Source organism: Balaenoptera acutorostrata, chromosome 7, assembly GCF_949987535.1.
Source record: "Balaenoptera acutorostrata chromosome 7, mBalAcu1.1, whole genome shotgun sequence".
In the NCBI taxonomy this organism is placed as follows: Eukaryota; Metazoa; Chordata; class Mammalia; order Artiodactyla; family Balaenopteridae; genus Balaenoptera; species Balaenoptera acutorostrata.
Window position 1 is genome coordinate 455,041 of NC_080070.1, and position 15,521 is coordinate 470,561.

Sequence of the window (15,521 nt, forward strand, 5' to 3'; positions counted from 1 at the left end):
CTGTAGCATGAAATTCAGTCCATTGGTTTGAATCTTAGACAAAGGAAATCTTCTTAATCGTTTTCTTTTCTACTTTCCAGTGTCTGTTTGTTCCTAACTTCTTTTAGGAAGCAGGGCAATGCAGTAGTGAAGTTAGTAACAGTAGTAGGTAAGAGCAGGAGTTGTTTCTGTAGAGGACCAGCCGGAAGTGATTTTAGGTCTGCGGGCCACGTGGCCACAGCTCTTCCATCTGCCACTGTGGCACAAAGGCGGCCACACGTGTACGGGGAGGAGCAGGGGTGGCTTGTTCCAACGAAACCGATCCACAGACACCAAAGTGTGAATTCCATGTAATAGTGTCATGTCACAGACTATTATTCCTTTTTCCAACCATTCAGAAGTGAAAAACCATTCTCACGCCCTGTGGACCACACAGGGATAGGCATGGGCCAGTCTGGCCTGTGGGTTGGCAGCGAGTTCATGACGCTGCTGGATCAGGGCCTGAGTAGGTGGCAGCGAGTCCTGTGGGGTGGACGGGCTGGGGGGAGTCCAGGAAGTGAGGGCAGCGTTGTCCCCGTGTCCTGCACGCTTTCTGCTCTGCTGTTTTTCCAGCTGGAGTGGAGGGAGGCCTGGTTGGAGGTGGCAGATCGAGGCCTGCATGCGTGCCTGTGGTTTGGGAGGTGCAGTGATTCTCCTCATAGAAACCACTTTACGAGTCAAGTGCCCTCATCTTGGTGACAGAGTGATTGATTGGAGACATAGATGAGGGCCCTGACTCCTGTGGGACTGTGTGTTGCAAGGTGATTATCCAGAGTTATTTTTGAGGAATAATGTTGGAAGTAATTCATAGAAAACAAAAGCCTTAACACCTGTGAATTCCTAATGTTCTCTTCTATTTTTTATTTTATTTATTTTATCTTTTTTCCTTGCTGTTTGTTTTCTCAAGTGACCTGTCGTCTTCACTTTTCCATCCCTATTTTGAATAAAGGATTGGGTTGAGTTGGTGGCTGACATGGGTTTTTCTCTGGTTGTGCAGAGCTGAGTATTAGTAGCTTCTTCCTTATCTGCTGAGTTGCCCGTGGTTTTGCATCCGTGCTCAGGGCTCGTCAGCAGACGGGGCTCCCCTTGGGCTCTGCGTGAGGAACAGGCCAGCTGGTGCGCACCGTCCCTGGGTGGGGAGGGAGGGGTCTTTCCTGCTGCGTGGCGTCCTCGCCTTTCTTCTTTCTCGTGGAGGTTTTGGAGTTATTGCTCTCCTGTGCACCTGGCCCCCAGCGTCCGTTTCGAGACCTTCCCGGCAGGTCGCTTATGCCGCCCTGTGTCCACCGAGTCCTGGCCCTGAGCTGCGGCCGGCCTGAGCTCTGTGTGGGCTCAGCAGGGTCCGCCTGCAGCCCTCTGCCCTGCGGTACGCGGAGCGGCCCCTTGCTTGCTCTTTCCCGCGGGACCCCTGGGTGTTTGCAGCACCGCCGGGGAGGAGAGGAAGGAAGTGCTTACTCATCCCCAGCTCAGCCTTCTTTTGGTCTAGTCATGGAGTAAGGGTTATTTTTGTTCTTAAACTTTGAATTAGAAAGTTTCACACGTAGCAGTAGAGGGCCTTGTACAGTGAACCCCCTATGCCTCCAGACGGTCCCGGTGATACTGACCTGGGCCCACTTGGTTTCTTCTCCCCTGTTTTGAAGCAGATCTGAGCAAGCATTTCAACTCTAATTACTTCAGTAGGTGTCCCTAAAAGACAGGGACCCTTTTTTAAAGCATAATCCTACCACTGGCACGACTAAAGTAAGATGAATCGTGATTCTTTGATGTCATCAAATATCCAGTCATTGTTTTTCAGTGACATTTCAGTGATGTTTTTTCCAGTTTTGTTTGAGTCTGTGTCCGGATGAGACCCATGTTGTGGTCGGCCAGTGTGTGTTCATCTCTTGGACGATCAGTTCCCACTTAGTAGTCACTCCCTCTCTCTTTTGTTCTTTCTATTTTGCTTGCTTTTGTTTTTGTTGAGGAAGCCCAATTATTCTCTCACTTCCCACAGAACCTAGCCTGCTTGTCACTGATACGTGCCTCTGCCCTTTGTATTTCCCGTAAGTTGGTTAAACCGAGAGTTGACTGGGGTCACGTCTGTTGTGTTGAGATGCTCCACGGCTGTTGTGTCCGTCCGTTGGGGCTGTGTGGTGTCGTCGCCACTTACGTTGTTGGCAACCCCGGACGCCCGCTGCCTGGATCGGTTCTTTACAAGCAGGGTCCCTTTATTCTGGGCTTAGTGCATTACAGCATTTTGGAAATTCATGAGAGTGGTTTAATAGGTTGTGTCTCACAGGACTGACTGAGGTCCCTGAGTGTCCCTCTGCGTGGCGGGGCCCGTGGCGGGGGCCCTGCTGTCAGCAGAGTCCTGCAGACGGGGTTGGCATCCCGCGTCTGCGTCTGGATGTCCTCCTTAAACACTCGGCTGCAGAAACGACAAGGAACTGCAGATCCCCAAGTCTGTGTGTGACTCTATGACTTGAAACGTCTGTTCGGTTGTGACTGCCCACTGTGCCCGCATGTAAAGCCAATACTGATAAAAAGCAAACTAATTTAAGATAATTAAGGCTCTTTCCCTCTTGTACTTATAGAGCCTTTTAGAAGATCCTTATCCGATGGTCCGTTCCACAGGGATCCTTGGTGTTTGTAAAATAACTTCCAAATACTGGGAGATGTTGCCTCCGACCATTCTTATCGATCTTCTCAAGAAAGTAACTGAGGAACTGGCATTTGATACGAGCTCTGCTGACGTGCGCTGTTCTGTCTTTAAGGTAAGGTTTTAAATTATATAAGCAATGCCTGTTTATTGTAGAATAGTTCTCAAATACAGAGAAAGAATAATTTAAAAATCACCCATAGCCCTACTCCATAAATATAGCATTATTTACATTTTCGTTGTATATCCAAAGTAACCTTTTAAAAAAACAAAGGAGGGGCTTCCCTGGTGGCGCAGTGGTTGAGAGTCTGCCTGCCAATGCGGGGGACGCGGGTTCGGGCCCTGGTCTGGGAGGATCCCACGTGCCGCGGAGCAGCTGGGCCCGTGAGCCACAACTACTGAGCCTGCGCGTCTGGAGCCTGTGCTCCGCAACAAGAGAGGCCGCGATAGTGAGAGGCCCGCGCACCGCGATGAAGAGTGGCCCCCGCTTGCCGCAACTGGAGAAAGCCCTCGCACAGAAACGAAGACCCAACACAGCCATAAATAAATAAAAATTAAAAAAAACAAAACAAAACAAAGGAAAAGTGTTTTCTAAAAAAATAGTCTGCTTGAAATAATACTAGTTTTTAGTGTATGTGTTGGGGGGAGGGCATAGCATTTTAGAGTAGTAGCTGCATGTATTTAAAATTTTTTAACATTATTATACATTAGAATGGGCTTTTTGTGTGTACTGTATGTACTTTAAATAAGAGCCTACGAAAATATTCTTTGTCCATCATCCCGTTTCAGCAGTTCTCAGGGTACATCCACTCTTGTTTCACTGTAGCTGCATCAGTCGCCCCCCACACACCATTACTTTGAAGCAAATCCAGGACATTTATCAGCTCATCTGTAAATATTTCAGTGTGATCTTTAAAATATAAAGTCTCTTAAAAATGTATATCCTAACAGCTGGAAAGAGAAGGTGGTGGAGCACGTCAGCTCTTTAGACGTGCGTGTCTGGTCTGAGCTTGGGCCGGTCTCTCGGACGCCCGTGTGAGGTGTGGGCACAGCCGTGCGGGAGCGCGTCTGACAGGCCTGCAGGCCCTGTGCCCCTCGTTTTCATGCAGCATTGAGTCAGGAAATACAGGGAATCTGTGGGATGTTAAGAGAACCTAAAAGGAGTCTTGGACTCCAGCTTTGGGGCCTCTCCACCAGGGTCCTCTGGTTTCTTTCAACTCTAAAAAACCCTTTAAAGTGTAGTTCAGAGAAAGCACTGAAAAATTATTTTGTAACCGCTTCAATCTTGTTTGAATGAAGCAGGGGTGAGCTGATTATCAGGCACTGAAGCCACACTAATTCACTAAAATAGGCTTTTTATATGAAGAGGGTTAGAAAAGAGTTATTTTCTGTGGGTATGTATATTTCACTAGTAGTTTTAGTAAAGATGGAACTGAATTTTTCTTACCTGAACTTTTCGTGGTTTATGTTCTAATTTTGAACTGTTTATCTTTCTCCTTTCTTGTAGTGTCTGCCGATAATTTTGGATAATAAGTTAAGCCACCCATTGTTAGAGCAACTTTTGCCAGCGTTAAAGTTCTGTCTCCATGACAATTCGGAGAAAGTGAGAGTGGCTTTTGTTGATATGCTGCTGAAAGTTAAGGCTGTGAGGGCTGCTAAGGTAAGGTGAACAGAGGTTTTCTTACTTAAGACACGAAATAAATAAGTACATTTATTTTCAACAACAAAAAGACAAAGCAGTTTTAATTCCAAGAGTTTCAGTGACTGCATTTTAAACCAGTTGGTGTCTGGTATATTCTGCTAGTTGTTTGTGTCATAAAGTTTTATTTGTTTTGTCAATGTATGTTTTCTTTTTGAAAGACAATGGAAGCAGCCCCCACCTTAAATTATATTTTTATCCTATACATGGAAGTTTTTGTTGAAATATTTAAATGCTTGGCACACAGTAAGCACTTAAAATATTACTTGAGAAAATGGTGAGTATGAGATCCCCATCCCCCCACATTTACAGAAGGAAGCAAGGAGGTATTTGTTGATTTGTGTGCATTTTGGTGTAAACTACTGAGGGGAGAGTGTTTTCCCTTAACTCTAGTTCTGTTCAGCTTTTGGCTAAAAATGTTAGTTATAAGGTTCTGCATTATTACTTGCTAACACTGAATTTTCTTCTCTGCACAGTAGCTCTCTGAAATTTACTTTAAAGTGCTGTTGTGTCGAGGCCCAGGATTTGGGAACAAGCTGACACGTCTGTCAGTGTAGGGTCAGCGCCTGGCCCTGGGGTGCACTCGTGGCATGAAATGCTTCCATGCGGCCACAGAGAGGAGCGCACTTAGGAGGAAGGGCCACTCAGCGAGGCGTGTGGGAGCGAGTGCAGACGAGCTGCAGGGTCTGCCGGCTCCGTAGGACGGGGAACATGTGTGTGCGTTTGCTCAGCTACGGCTCACACATCCCTGGGAGAGAACAGGAAATCGGCCCCAGTCTCTGAGGCGAGGGGAGGGGACTGGGTGTCTAGAGACAGGGTGCTGGGGGGGCCTTACCGCTGCAGAGGATACGCATTGTTTTATGCTTTTCAAATTTTGAACTGTGAACTTTTTTCATGAGAAAAATAGAATATTTTACGTGGCCCAGGTGGTACAGATACCCCACGTCATGACCAGTCGTACTGCCTCGGTACGTTTGTTGAAACGTTGCTTGCGTGTGGTCTGTTTCTGGACTCTGCCTGTCCATCCTCAGGCCAGGCCGCACTTCCGAGCTCACTGCAGCTTTGCAGGAGGTCTCGCCATGTGTATCCTCCCGCTCTGCTCTTCTTTCACAGTTCTTGGTGGTTTGGGGCCTTTGTATTGCCATATAAAGCTTAGAATCGGCATGCCAATGTTGTTAACAAAAAGGCTGGCTGCAATTTTGGTTGGATTTGTTATGACAGCCTGTTGAAAGTGTAGTTCTGAATCTGAAACGGGAGTTTCCGCTTAGTGTTTTGTTTGAAGTGTGCATCCGTTTGCAGAGGATCACTGAGGTGATGGCTGGTGAGGCAGTGGGCAGAGCAGGTGTTCTGAGGTGTGTGGGTCTTCCCAGGAGAACAGGGAAGACCTGGACAGAACGTCTGACTGGAGAGTTTGGGGTTTGGGGGAGTAGCAAGAGCAGAAAAGGAAGAGTAATGTTTTAATGAGGTGCTTCTTTCATGTTAATCCTTGGCTTGCACAAGCAAGGCAGAGCGTGATTGAGCTGTGAGATCTCTGGAAAGGTTTGTTATGGGCGCACCAGCTAATTCTCCTTGAAAATCAAGGTCAGAGTTTGACAGGCCTGTGGAGAGACAACTAACAGGAAGGGGGGTTGATCGTCCAGCAGGTTGGAGTGACAGGCAGTGTGCCACTGCACTGTCTGACACCGGCCATGCTGGCGTCATTAGTGCACGTTGGCGCAGTCGGGCCTCCTACATATTGCTTTGAAGGAGTGAGGGGTGTACCTCCTTAGCTTCCTTGGTGAACCCTGGCAGGGCTGCACTCAGGATCTAGCAGCCACGTCTTATTTGCGAAGGCCCTGGGCACGACGACATGGTAGAGAACTAAAGCTGATTAGATAAAATTGTGTCCTGTGGCCAAGGGGCAGTTACCAACTTAGTTAATTAGGCTTCTGTTTATAATTTTCATTGTCAGTGCTAGCGGTTTCAAGTTGTTTACTGTTTGTTTTGAAATTCTACATTTTTAGTATTGTATACCTGAGATTTAGGCCAAATCAAGTTACTAATATTGAAACGTCTTTATTAAAAAAGAAAAAAGGGGGTTTCTTAATATGCAGTTATTATTTTTTAATTAATTAATTTTATTTATTTTATTTTTGGCTGCATTGGGTCTCCGTTCCTGCGCGCGGGCTTTCTCTAGTTGCGGCGAACAGGGGCTACTCTTCCTTGCGGTGCGCGGGCTTCTCATTGTGGTGGCTTTTCTTGTTGCGGAGCAGGGGCTCTAGGCGCACGGGCTTCAGTAGTTGCGGCTCGCGGGCTCTAAAGCGCGCAGGCTCAGTAGTTGTGGCACACAGGCTTAGTTGCTCCCTGGCATGTGGGATCCTCCAGGACCAGGGCTTGAACCCATGTCCCCTGCGTCGGCAGATGGATTCTTAACTGCTGCGCCACCAGGGAAGCCCCTATGCAATTATTTTTAACATTAGGAATGAAACATCAGTTAGCAATTTTGTTTATGGTCTTGTCTGATGTTAATATCAACCTGTGGGTAATGTGTTTAGATAAAATAAAACCTCAGGTAATTGAAGAACCCTAAACTAATCAGAACTGTTCTTCATTTTATTTTAGAAAAAGTGAATCAAAGAGAAATAGGTTAATATGGGGAGTTTCTGGAAAGGCAGACTTGCGGGGAATGTTCACTGCAAGAAAAACCCATGGAACCTTGGCATTTAGTGTAAGTGCTGATCGCTAGTTTCCGTTCAAGGTCGTCTGGTCTCCATGAGGGCTCAGGAGCCAACCTTTCCAATGTGAAAACCCTCTCTTTTAGGCACTGCCCCTCGGTCCAGTCTCAGTGCTGTGACCTACAGTGTTTCTTGGGTATATTGGTTTCAGCAGGTCTGAACTCTGCGAGGTCTTGAGGCTTGAGAAGCCCCTGCTCTCCTGAGTGCCTCGGTTTCCCTCTTGGGATCTGTCTGTCACTGTGCTGGCCACTCCGGGGTCAACACTCAGCTGGTGGCATGGCTGTCAGGCGGCACTTGTCTTTACTACAGTGACTATTTCAGAAACACCAAGTGTGCGCATGGAAGTGTTCCAGGAGCATCTGGGGGAACGGTCGTATTGTTGGATGCTCAGGCATTTCCTCGGGAGAGGGGGAGTATGCTTGTCTGAACGCGCAAGGCCCTTCTGACCTGGAGGGCGGACTGAGGTATCGTGGGAGTGAGGAGGGGGCCAGGCGGGCAGCTGGCGGGGGCCGGTCCCTGGGTGGGGGTTGGCGGGGGAGGAGACGGGGGAGCGTACTTAAGAGCTGATGAGAAAGGTCCACTGGGAGTCCTGGAGAGAGGCAACGGTCATGAGAACCAGAGTCCGTGTCAGTGGTGCTGTCCCCTGTACACAGATGAGCGTACGTGTTTGCACAAGTGACAGAGACAGGATTTGAACACTGCACCGTCAGAGTCTATTTTATTTCCACTATTCTGTGGTGTTTCCCCTTGTTTTGAATTTCTTGCTGAGAAGTTTGGCCCTTTTCTGTGGGCAGTGGACGACTTTGATGCTTTTACGCCGAGGGGCAGCATGACAGTCCTGCCGTGTGCAGGCGTGGGCAGTGGCTGTGAGGCGGCCGGAGGAGGCCTGTGGCCACCCGGGCAGCGCCCAGGAGAGGGCGGGAGGGGTGACCGGGAGGGGTGCCTCTGTGTCCGAGGTGGGAGGCGGGGGACTCACTTTAGCTTTCTGTGCCAAACCTGTTGTAGATGTTTAAATTCACTTTTCATATTAATGGGCCCAAAGTTGTGGTGTTCTAGGAAACTTTAAAATTATTAGACTGATAATCATAACTGTCATTTGAGGGTCCCCTGATGGTCCTGATGGATTATAATTAATCCCAGCAGCCTTGTGCTTATCTGCCTTATATGTCAGTGCTTTTTAAGATACGGGTTTATTTTAATTTGTCTACAGAAGAGTCACAGATTCTGGTATAATCATTTGAGATGAATTTCCTTGAATGTAAAAATTAGTTCCTTTTTGATTATGCTCTGGAAATTTTGCTTGAAATGTTTTCAGGGTTGCAGGAACGACTGATGGTTCCCTTCTGCACATGTGCTTTATCCACAGTTTTGGAAAATATGCCCTATGGAGCACATTCTGGTCCGTCTGGAGTTGGACTCTCTGCCCGTCACTCGGCGCCTGGTGGGCCTTATCTTCAACTCCTTCCTGCCCGTGAACCAGCCCGAGGAGGTGTGGTGCGAGCGCTGCGTGACGCTGCTGCAGATGAACCATGCGGCTGCACGGAGGTTCTACCAGCACGCGCACGAGCACACGGCCTGCACCAACATAGGTACCCCCGCCCCGCCCGTGCCGTGAGCCTGGTGTGTTTGCATCGTGCTCAGTGTGGTTCTTAATGAGTTCCCATAAAGTAACACTTTAATTATTTGGGATTATAATTTCACTGTTAGAAAATTTTGTTGAAGAAACACGTAAGTTAATTATTGGTTGTCTTATACATTTTAGCAAAGCTGATTCATGTGATTCGCCACTGCTTGAACGCCTGCATCCGGAGGGCTCTGAGTGCGTGCGGGGAGGACGATGAGGAGCGGGGGAAGGAGAACGTGAGCGTGAGTCGAGCCGCCGCCGCCCGGCGACTCCTTGGGGCCACGGGGCTGGGGTTGGGACCGGGGTCTTGGGGCTGGGGCCGGGGCCACGGGAATAGGGTCACGGCTGGGGTTGGGGCCACAGGGATGGGGACAGGGCCACGGGGTTGGGGACAAGGCTGGGGTTGGGGCCACGGGGTCAGGGAACGGTGACGGGGACCGGGACGGGTGCTTCTCCCGCAGGAGAAGGGCAGGGAAGCAAGGCAGAGGTGTTATTTCCACAAGCCGTTACCTTAGCAATATTTTTATTTTCCATTTATTCCTTTAGTACTGATACTTCACCTGATTATTTTGGAGGATCATAAGTAATTTTCTAGAAAGAATTTCTGTGTATCCTTTGTAAGTTCACTGTGGAGTTTGAGTAGAATTTAATACAAAGGAAAAATTATTATTGGTGACACTCTTTTCCCAGTTTTCTTCACCTTAAGCTTCTGTATATTTTAATTCGACCTGGGGGTGGCACACGTGGATTGGGTCTGGACGTTACCGTATTTTACAACTAGATGGGTGGTGGCGCTCTTAAGGATTTATTCACCGCCACTGCCCTAAAATTCTACTAGAAACGTCGTGGGGTTGAATTTTTGGGAATGAGCTTTATTTAGAATTGTCTTTGAAAAAGTAATTTATCAAGGAGGCTATATAGCTGGTGTTTCTTCAGAATCCAAAGTGACCAATTATATCATTAAAAAAGGAACATTTAAGACTTAGACTCATATTACTTATGAGCAGTATCTTAGGCTTATAAACAAACTCTCATACTTATATGTACCTCTAAAGTAACAATTTTGGGAAGTTTTGTGGTGCTATGTAGATTAGGAAACTGGCCTTCAAAAGAAAGTCAAAAGATGTTGAATATACTTCAATTAAAAGCAAAAAAAATGAAAGTCACAGAAGATAGTTTTGCCCTTTTGATGAAACGTGGTGCGCGCTGGCTGCAGGGTGAGGCTCCTGTGCCGTCCGGCCGCCCCCGCCTCCGCGTCCCTGCCTCCGCGTCCCCGCCCTGGGTGCAGGCCCTTGGCCCTTGAGAGCCAGGAGCCGACAGGGTCGCCCCACGCTGAGGCTGGGGCTGCGCGCGCCGGCGGGCTGTTTGTGGGGCTCAGTCGGCCTGCCCGGGGGCTGGGCGGAGCACTCCCCGGACCCCACCCGCCCCCCGCCTCAGCCTCCCCTCTCCTCTCCGTCCACTGGGGCAGAAGCGGGAGGAGAGAGAAGAGCCTGATGTCATCTTAACGGCCGAGCCTGCCTGGCAGATCCATCAGCTCACAGGCCGGTTCATCCGGGAGCATCTGGAGCTGGTTCTGCTTTCTTGGTGGGATTTGAGTTCCTCTTTTCAGGGTGTTCCCCTCAGCATATGGGTTGGGTGGGCAGAATGTTTTAGGAAAGTGATCCTATAACTTTAGAAACCCTCGCTGGCATGCCAGCTCCAGGCTCGCGGGGCCCTGCGCCTCTGGGCCACCCCTTCACACTCGTGCTGATGGATGGTGGAAGTGGTTTCGCCAAAAAGTGAAAACTGTTACAGTTTTTAAATACTGAAGGAACCCTCCACCCCCTTATGAAACCTAGACATTATTGAGAAAGCTTGCATTTTATCACATTTTAGGTCAGTTTCTGTACCGTTAGAAAACACAAGGGTTTAGAAATACGTAGCTCTATTGTAACCGATAGTAGAAAAAAATACAATTTGCCGTCTGGATGTTGTCATTCTAAGAATATTTAATGGCTAAAGCATAATTTTTTGAATTGGTTCTTTTACCTTTTCACATTGCTATCTACTAAAAATCTCTGCTTTCTGTTTAATGAAATCTTACTTAGGAACTTAGCATATTTTTGTAAAGGAGAAGTGGTGGCTTTCTCAGGGGACTTTAATGATAAGAGTGCTATGCTAATCATTAGAATGTAAAAAGTAAAATTAAATACAGATTGAAGTTTTGTCAATTTGTTATCTATATCATTCTCATAGCAGTGTCTAAGCCTTTAGTAGTTTCATTGCTTTTTAAATTTAGCCATAAGTCATTCCAGGTATTAAGTGCCTATTGAAAAATCTAACTTTATATAGCAACTACTTTTGTTTTTTCTGTGTGCCCTCATTAATTAAGTTAATTTGTTCGCCGTATCTTTTCCCATTACATCCGAGTAGCACAAAAATACCAACCCCTGAAATGAATCCTGCTTTGCATCTCAAGGTAGCCCTTCCAGAAAGTGGCCCGTGTGGCAAGTTGTTGGAGTTTGTCAGTCCCCGGACAGGGCTGGTGTCTGAAGTGGAGCGCTCGCAGGCGAGCGTGTGGTGCTGGGGAGGCGGCCCCTCCCCGCTGCGCAGACAAGGAGGGCTTCACTAGAAAACACTCAGACACGGGGTGCTGTCCCTCCCCGCCAGCCCACAAACCAGAGCAGCCCACGGTCACACCACAGTCTTAGGGGTTCTATCTGCCTCTCCCTCCATCTCTGCCTTAGGTCTGGAATTCTGAGATGTGCTTTTAGACACAGTGCTGTTCTCTTGAGTGTTATTATGATTTGATTCTTTCACAGTACAATTTTTTGTATCTTAGGCTCTGGACCAAACGCTGTCAATAAGCGATGCCGCGTCCATGGCGGGTTTGTTAGAGATCGTTGTGATTCTCTGGAGAAGCATTCACAGGAGTATGGAGAATAACAAAGAGGCCAAAGTGTACACCGTTAGCAAGTTCGCCTCTATGCTGCCAGAGTACATGAAGGTGTTTAAGGTAAGCCTGGCCCCCCTGCTAAAGCAGGCGCGCGAGGTCACGTCTGTGCAGAAGCAGCCTCTGGACCTGCTGCTCGTCTGCAGAGTCGGGGGCTGAGCCACCTCCCACCCTGCAGGCCGCTCGGCCTCTCTCCCTTCACGGGGTGAGGCCACGTGTCCTCCAGCCTCCATCCCGGCACCCAGAGACTTGTCTGGGGGAGCACTGGTTTTCTGTCTCTAATGGCCCGACACTATTTTAGAATCTGGTTTGATTTGCTGGGAGTTGAGAAAGAGGAGTTTGTGAACATCAAGATGTAGTAGCACCTTGGTTTTGGGGGCAATTTTAGGCATTTGACGGCATCTGGCAAGCACATGTTTCTGAAGTATCTGAGTTGTGTCTGTGTTATTGGGACAGACAGAACTGTGTGCATAACTTCTGTTTGGAGGAAGGAAACCTCCTCATTCCTTGACTTTCTATTTCTGAGCAAAGGCCATATTTCAAAACCAATGGAAATAAAACTGCTATGTAGAAATGCAAATTTATTCCTAATTATGAAGAAAGCGTGGCTTAAATATAGAAAGGTCATAGGTCTTATGAATCACCCTTCTCTTGGTAAATTTTACTTTTGGTTCTTCTACAACTGCTTATGTGACCTTGGACCTCTTAGCTTTTCTGAGCCATATTTCTGTGACTGTTATGTCTCTGAGCTCCATCCTGCCTCTGAAATGCAAACGTGACCTGTCTGTGAAGGTAAATAATCAAGGCTGCCCAAGTCACTAGGGCATTTAAAAGCTCAGATAATCACATGGGGCTGAGAATTAGAAGATAAACACAGAGGCCATAGGATACCGGACAAGATGACAGGTGAACAGTGTGGCCTGGGTGTGTCCAGGAAAAGGGAGGTGGTGAATTAAGTCTTTAATCCCGAATTATTCTGGCCAGAGAGCTTCTCTGCCCTCAGTACCTCCGAGAACCTTGTGGTCGGCCCATAAGTGGGTAAGGCCTCTGTAAGCCACACATGGAGTGGAATCAGGAGTAGCTGCCAGCCGACTGTTGTAACATCAAGAAAACATTTTCTTTATTGGGAGTTGGGGGTGAGGGTGGGTTCACTCTGACTGAATGCAGATTAATTACAGGCCAGATTGTGACATTGCACCTGTTTCTGTTTCATGTATATGTTCAGGAAAATTGTTGTTTCTTTTCCTTTTAGGGCCCATCTTCTTTCATCCTCTCATCTAACCAAGGGTATTTCTTATTAAGTGATCTTGATGGAGTCTGGTCTGTCTGCTCTGTTACTGTGATAATACTAGTGGTGGTGATGTAGCTGCAGTGGGGCCCGAGGTGGCTTCCTCACTCGGTTCCTGCCGAAGCCCCGCCCTCAGAGACCAGCCCTTCTCCGTCTGTTGTGCCAGCTGGTTGGGGTGTGGGATCTCATGGGACTTGGGTTTGGCCAGGTAGCTCCATTGCACTGCACTGTCTTCCTAAGGTATTCTGATTATTTTACTTAGGAACTTTTCTGACTAGTTTCATTCCCTTGAGTTTTATACTCAGGACACACTGAGTGTATAGAGTTGGGTTTGTTTTTTTTTTCCTTTTATCAGTATTGTTTTTCAAATACCAGTCAGTGCCTTGACAGCAAGGACTTTTGTCTATACTGGTTACTGCTGTATTCCAAGGATCTCCTGGTACACAGTAGGTGCTTAATAAATATTTGCTCAAATAATTCATCACAGAAAGCAGTAAAGCGACCTATAAAAGTTTGAGAAGACTTATCAAGCCTAGTGCTTCCCAAGGGGTTACGTCCTCCTGTGAAGACTTATCAACCTAGTGCTTCCCGAGGGGTTACGTCCTCCTGTGAAGACTTATCAACCTGTGCTTCCTGAGGGGTTACGTCCTCCTGTGAAGACTTATCAACCTAGTGCTTCCCGAGGGGTTACGTCCTCCTGTTGTGTGTTGAGGGCATCGCTCTAATGCCTACCAAGCAGCTTTGAAAATGGGATCCTGGGAGTCATGGGGCCCTCGGGATCCCATTGTTTATGTTCCCTGTTGCTGTGTGTCTTTTCATGCTTTCAGGATGATCGCTGCAAGACCCCTCTGTCTGTGCTGGCCTCCCTGATGCCGGCCTCGGCTGTGCCCACCTTCAGGTGCCCGCCCTCTCCGTGCACTCCTGGTCTCACTTGGCGACGCCTGCGTGACCTTCAAGCCCCCAGTGCTGTGCTCCCTGCCCCTGGCCTCCTCCCCTGTGGCAGGGAGAGCAGGGGATGTGGCTTCCAGGGCTCCGGGACTGCTGAGGGACACAGGAAGCCACCACGGGGAACTGAGAGTCTGGCGTTGTTCAAGTGCCAGATGGTGAGACGTGAGCCATCCCGCCGTCCACCACGGAGCCTTGGCCACACGTGACTCTGAGTGCTTAGAATGTGGAGTCTGGGTTGGGGCGAGCTGTGTGTGCATCCTGGGGTGATGCAGACTCGGGGACCTGGTGTGAAAGAGGGATGTAACATGTTTCATCAGTAGTTTTCTACAGTGACCACGTCTTAAAGGATGTCGCGGGTAGGCTGGGCTAAATAAGATACATTATTGAAATTCATCTTGCCTTTTTAGACGTGGCTACTAGAACCTTTATAATGACACACGTGGCCTGCTTTTGTGGCTCACATTGTGTTTTTTATTGGGCAGTGTTGCGCTAGGGTGTTGGTTATTAACTCAGTAAAAATTACTTATTTTTATTCATATTTATTAAAAAAAGAATGTTTTGATGCTGAACAAAAAGTATTGTCCCCAGATTACGGATCTTTACTCTAGAGTCTGACAGAGGCAACACAGAAACAAAAGGCCAGGGTTTGTAAGTGCCTGATGTGTCCTCAGTGCCTCACATCTAGGGGCCCCTGAAGCTGCTTTCAGGGTCAGCATTTTGTACTGGACCTTGTCCTGCGTAGTAATTGTGGGAAAACAGTGTATTTTTCCTGCGGTGGAGAACGTCTGAGAGTTCCCACAATAGGAAGGGCTTATGTACCCTCCGTTTTTAGCTTCTTCATTTTCCCCTCCTTTTAGAAAAGTGAGAAATTGCTACTGAGATATTAGATATGATTTTATATATGTGGCATTTTCAGCTGTGGTGTGATTTCCACACTAAGAAACCAAGAGGAAGGAACAGCCGACAAGAGCTACTGTATTCTGTTAGATTGTCTCTGCTCCTGGGGGCAAGTGGGACACATCCTGGAGCTCGTTTGTGACTCGCTGCCGGAGGAGCAGCCTCAGAGCAAGGTACAGCTGTGTCATTTTTAAAGTTTGCTGAAGGAGGGTAGCTGTATGCTAGAACTCACGTGCTCTCCTGCTACGCGCCTCTCTCTGCGCTTTCAGGGTAACTCTGCGTCTAAGCGGAAAGTGCGGGTCCAGGACCCGCGCCCAGTCAAACCCGGGCTGGCGCTGGTCTACGTTGAGTACTTGCTGACCCACCCGAAGAATCGCGAGTGCCTGCTTTCCGCACCCCAGAAGAAACTGAACCGTCTTTTGAAAGCCCTTGAAACATCCAAGGTAACTTTGTAGAACAGATGCAGGTGCCGTGGAAGTTGAGTGATAGGGTAAGGTCTAAGTTTTCCACGTTTATAGTGTAAAATTTTCACCTGGGGGCGGGATGGGACTGGGTGAACACTTCCAGGCCCTGGTCTTTCTAGCAAGTCGTGTTCAGAGCCCAGTGTCCTGTTGAGTCCAACTCTGAGGGTGAGCCGGTCTGTCGGAACAGGCCCGACGGCAGGAAGACTGCCCGCCACCCCAGGTCCCCTTGCTTTGGCCCTGCTCATCGACGAGGGAATTCCAGCCCCCTGAGTCCCGGGCAGGCTTTTCTAGGGCCCTTTGGA

At 48.2% G+C, this 15,521-nt stretch overlaps 1 protein-coding gene across 5 annotated transcripts in view; it reads left to right on the forward strand.

Annotated features, from left to right (window-relative positions):
* The window catches only part of NCAPG2 (non-SMC condensin II complex subunit G2), a 60,262-nt gene that overhangs the window by 22,014 nt on the left and 22,727 nt on the right, over positions 1-15,521 (forward strand). For 4 of the 5 annotated variants that reach the window (XM_057550359.1, XM_057550362.1, XM_007165472.3 and 1 more), the window contains exons 12-19: positions 2,589-2,768; positions 4,161-4,313; positions 8,433-8,655; positions 8,829-8,932; positions 11,512-11,685; positions 13,738-13,808; positions 14,775-14,928; positions 15,025-15,198. In XM_057550359.1, the coding sequence (XP_057406342.1) occupies positions 2,589-2,768; positions 4,161-4,313; positions 8,433-8,655; positions 8,829-8,932; positions 11,512-11,685; positions 13,738-13,808; positions 14,775-14,928; positions 15,025-15,198 (1,233 nt within the window). The remainder of the gene's footprint in view (positions 1-2,588; positions 2,769-4,160; positions 4,314-8,432; positions 8,656-8,828; positions 8,933-11,511; positions 11,686-13,737; positions 13,809-14,774; positions 14,929-15,024; positions 15,199-15,521) is intronic. The other variant, XM_057550361.1, reaches the window with a different exon arrangement.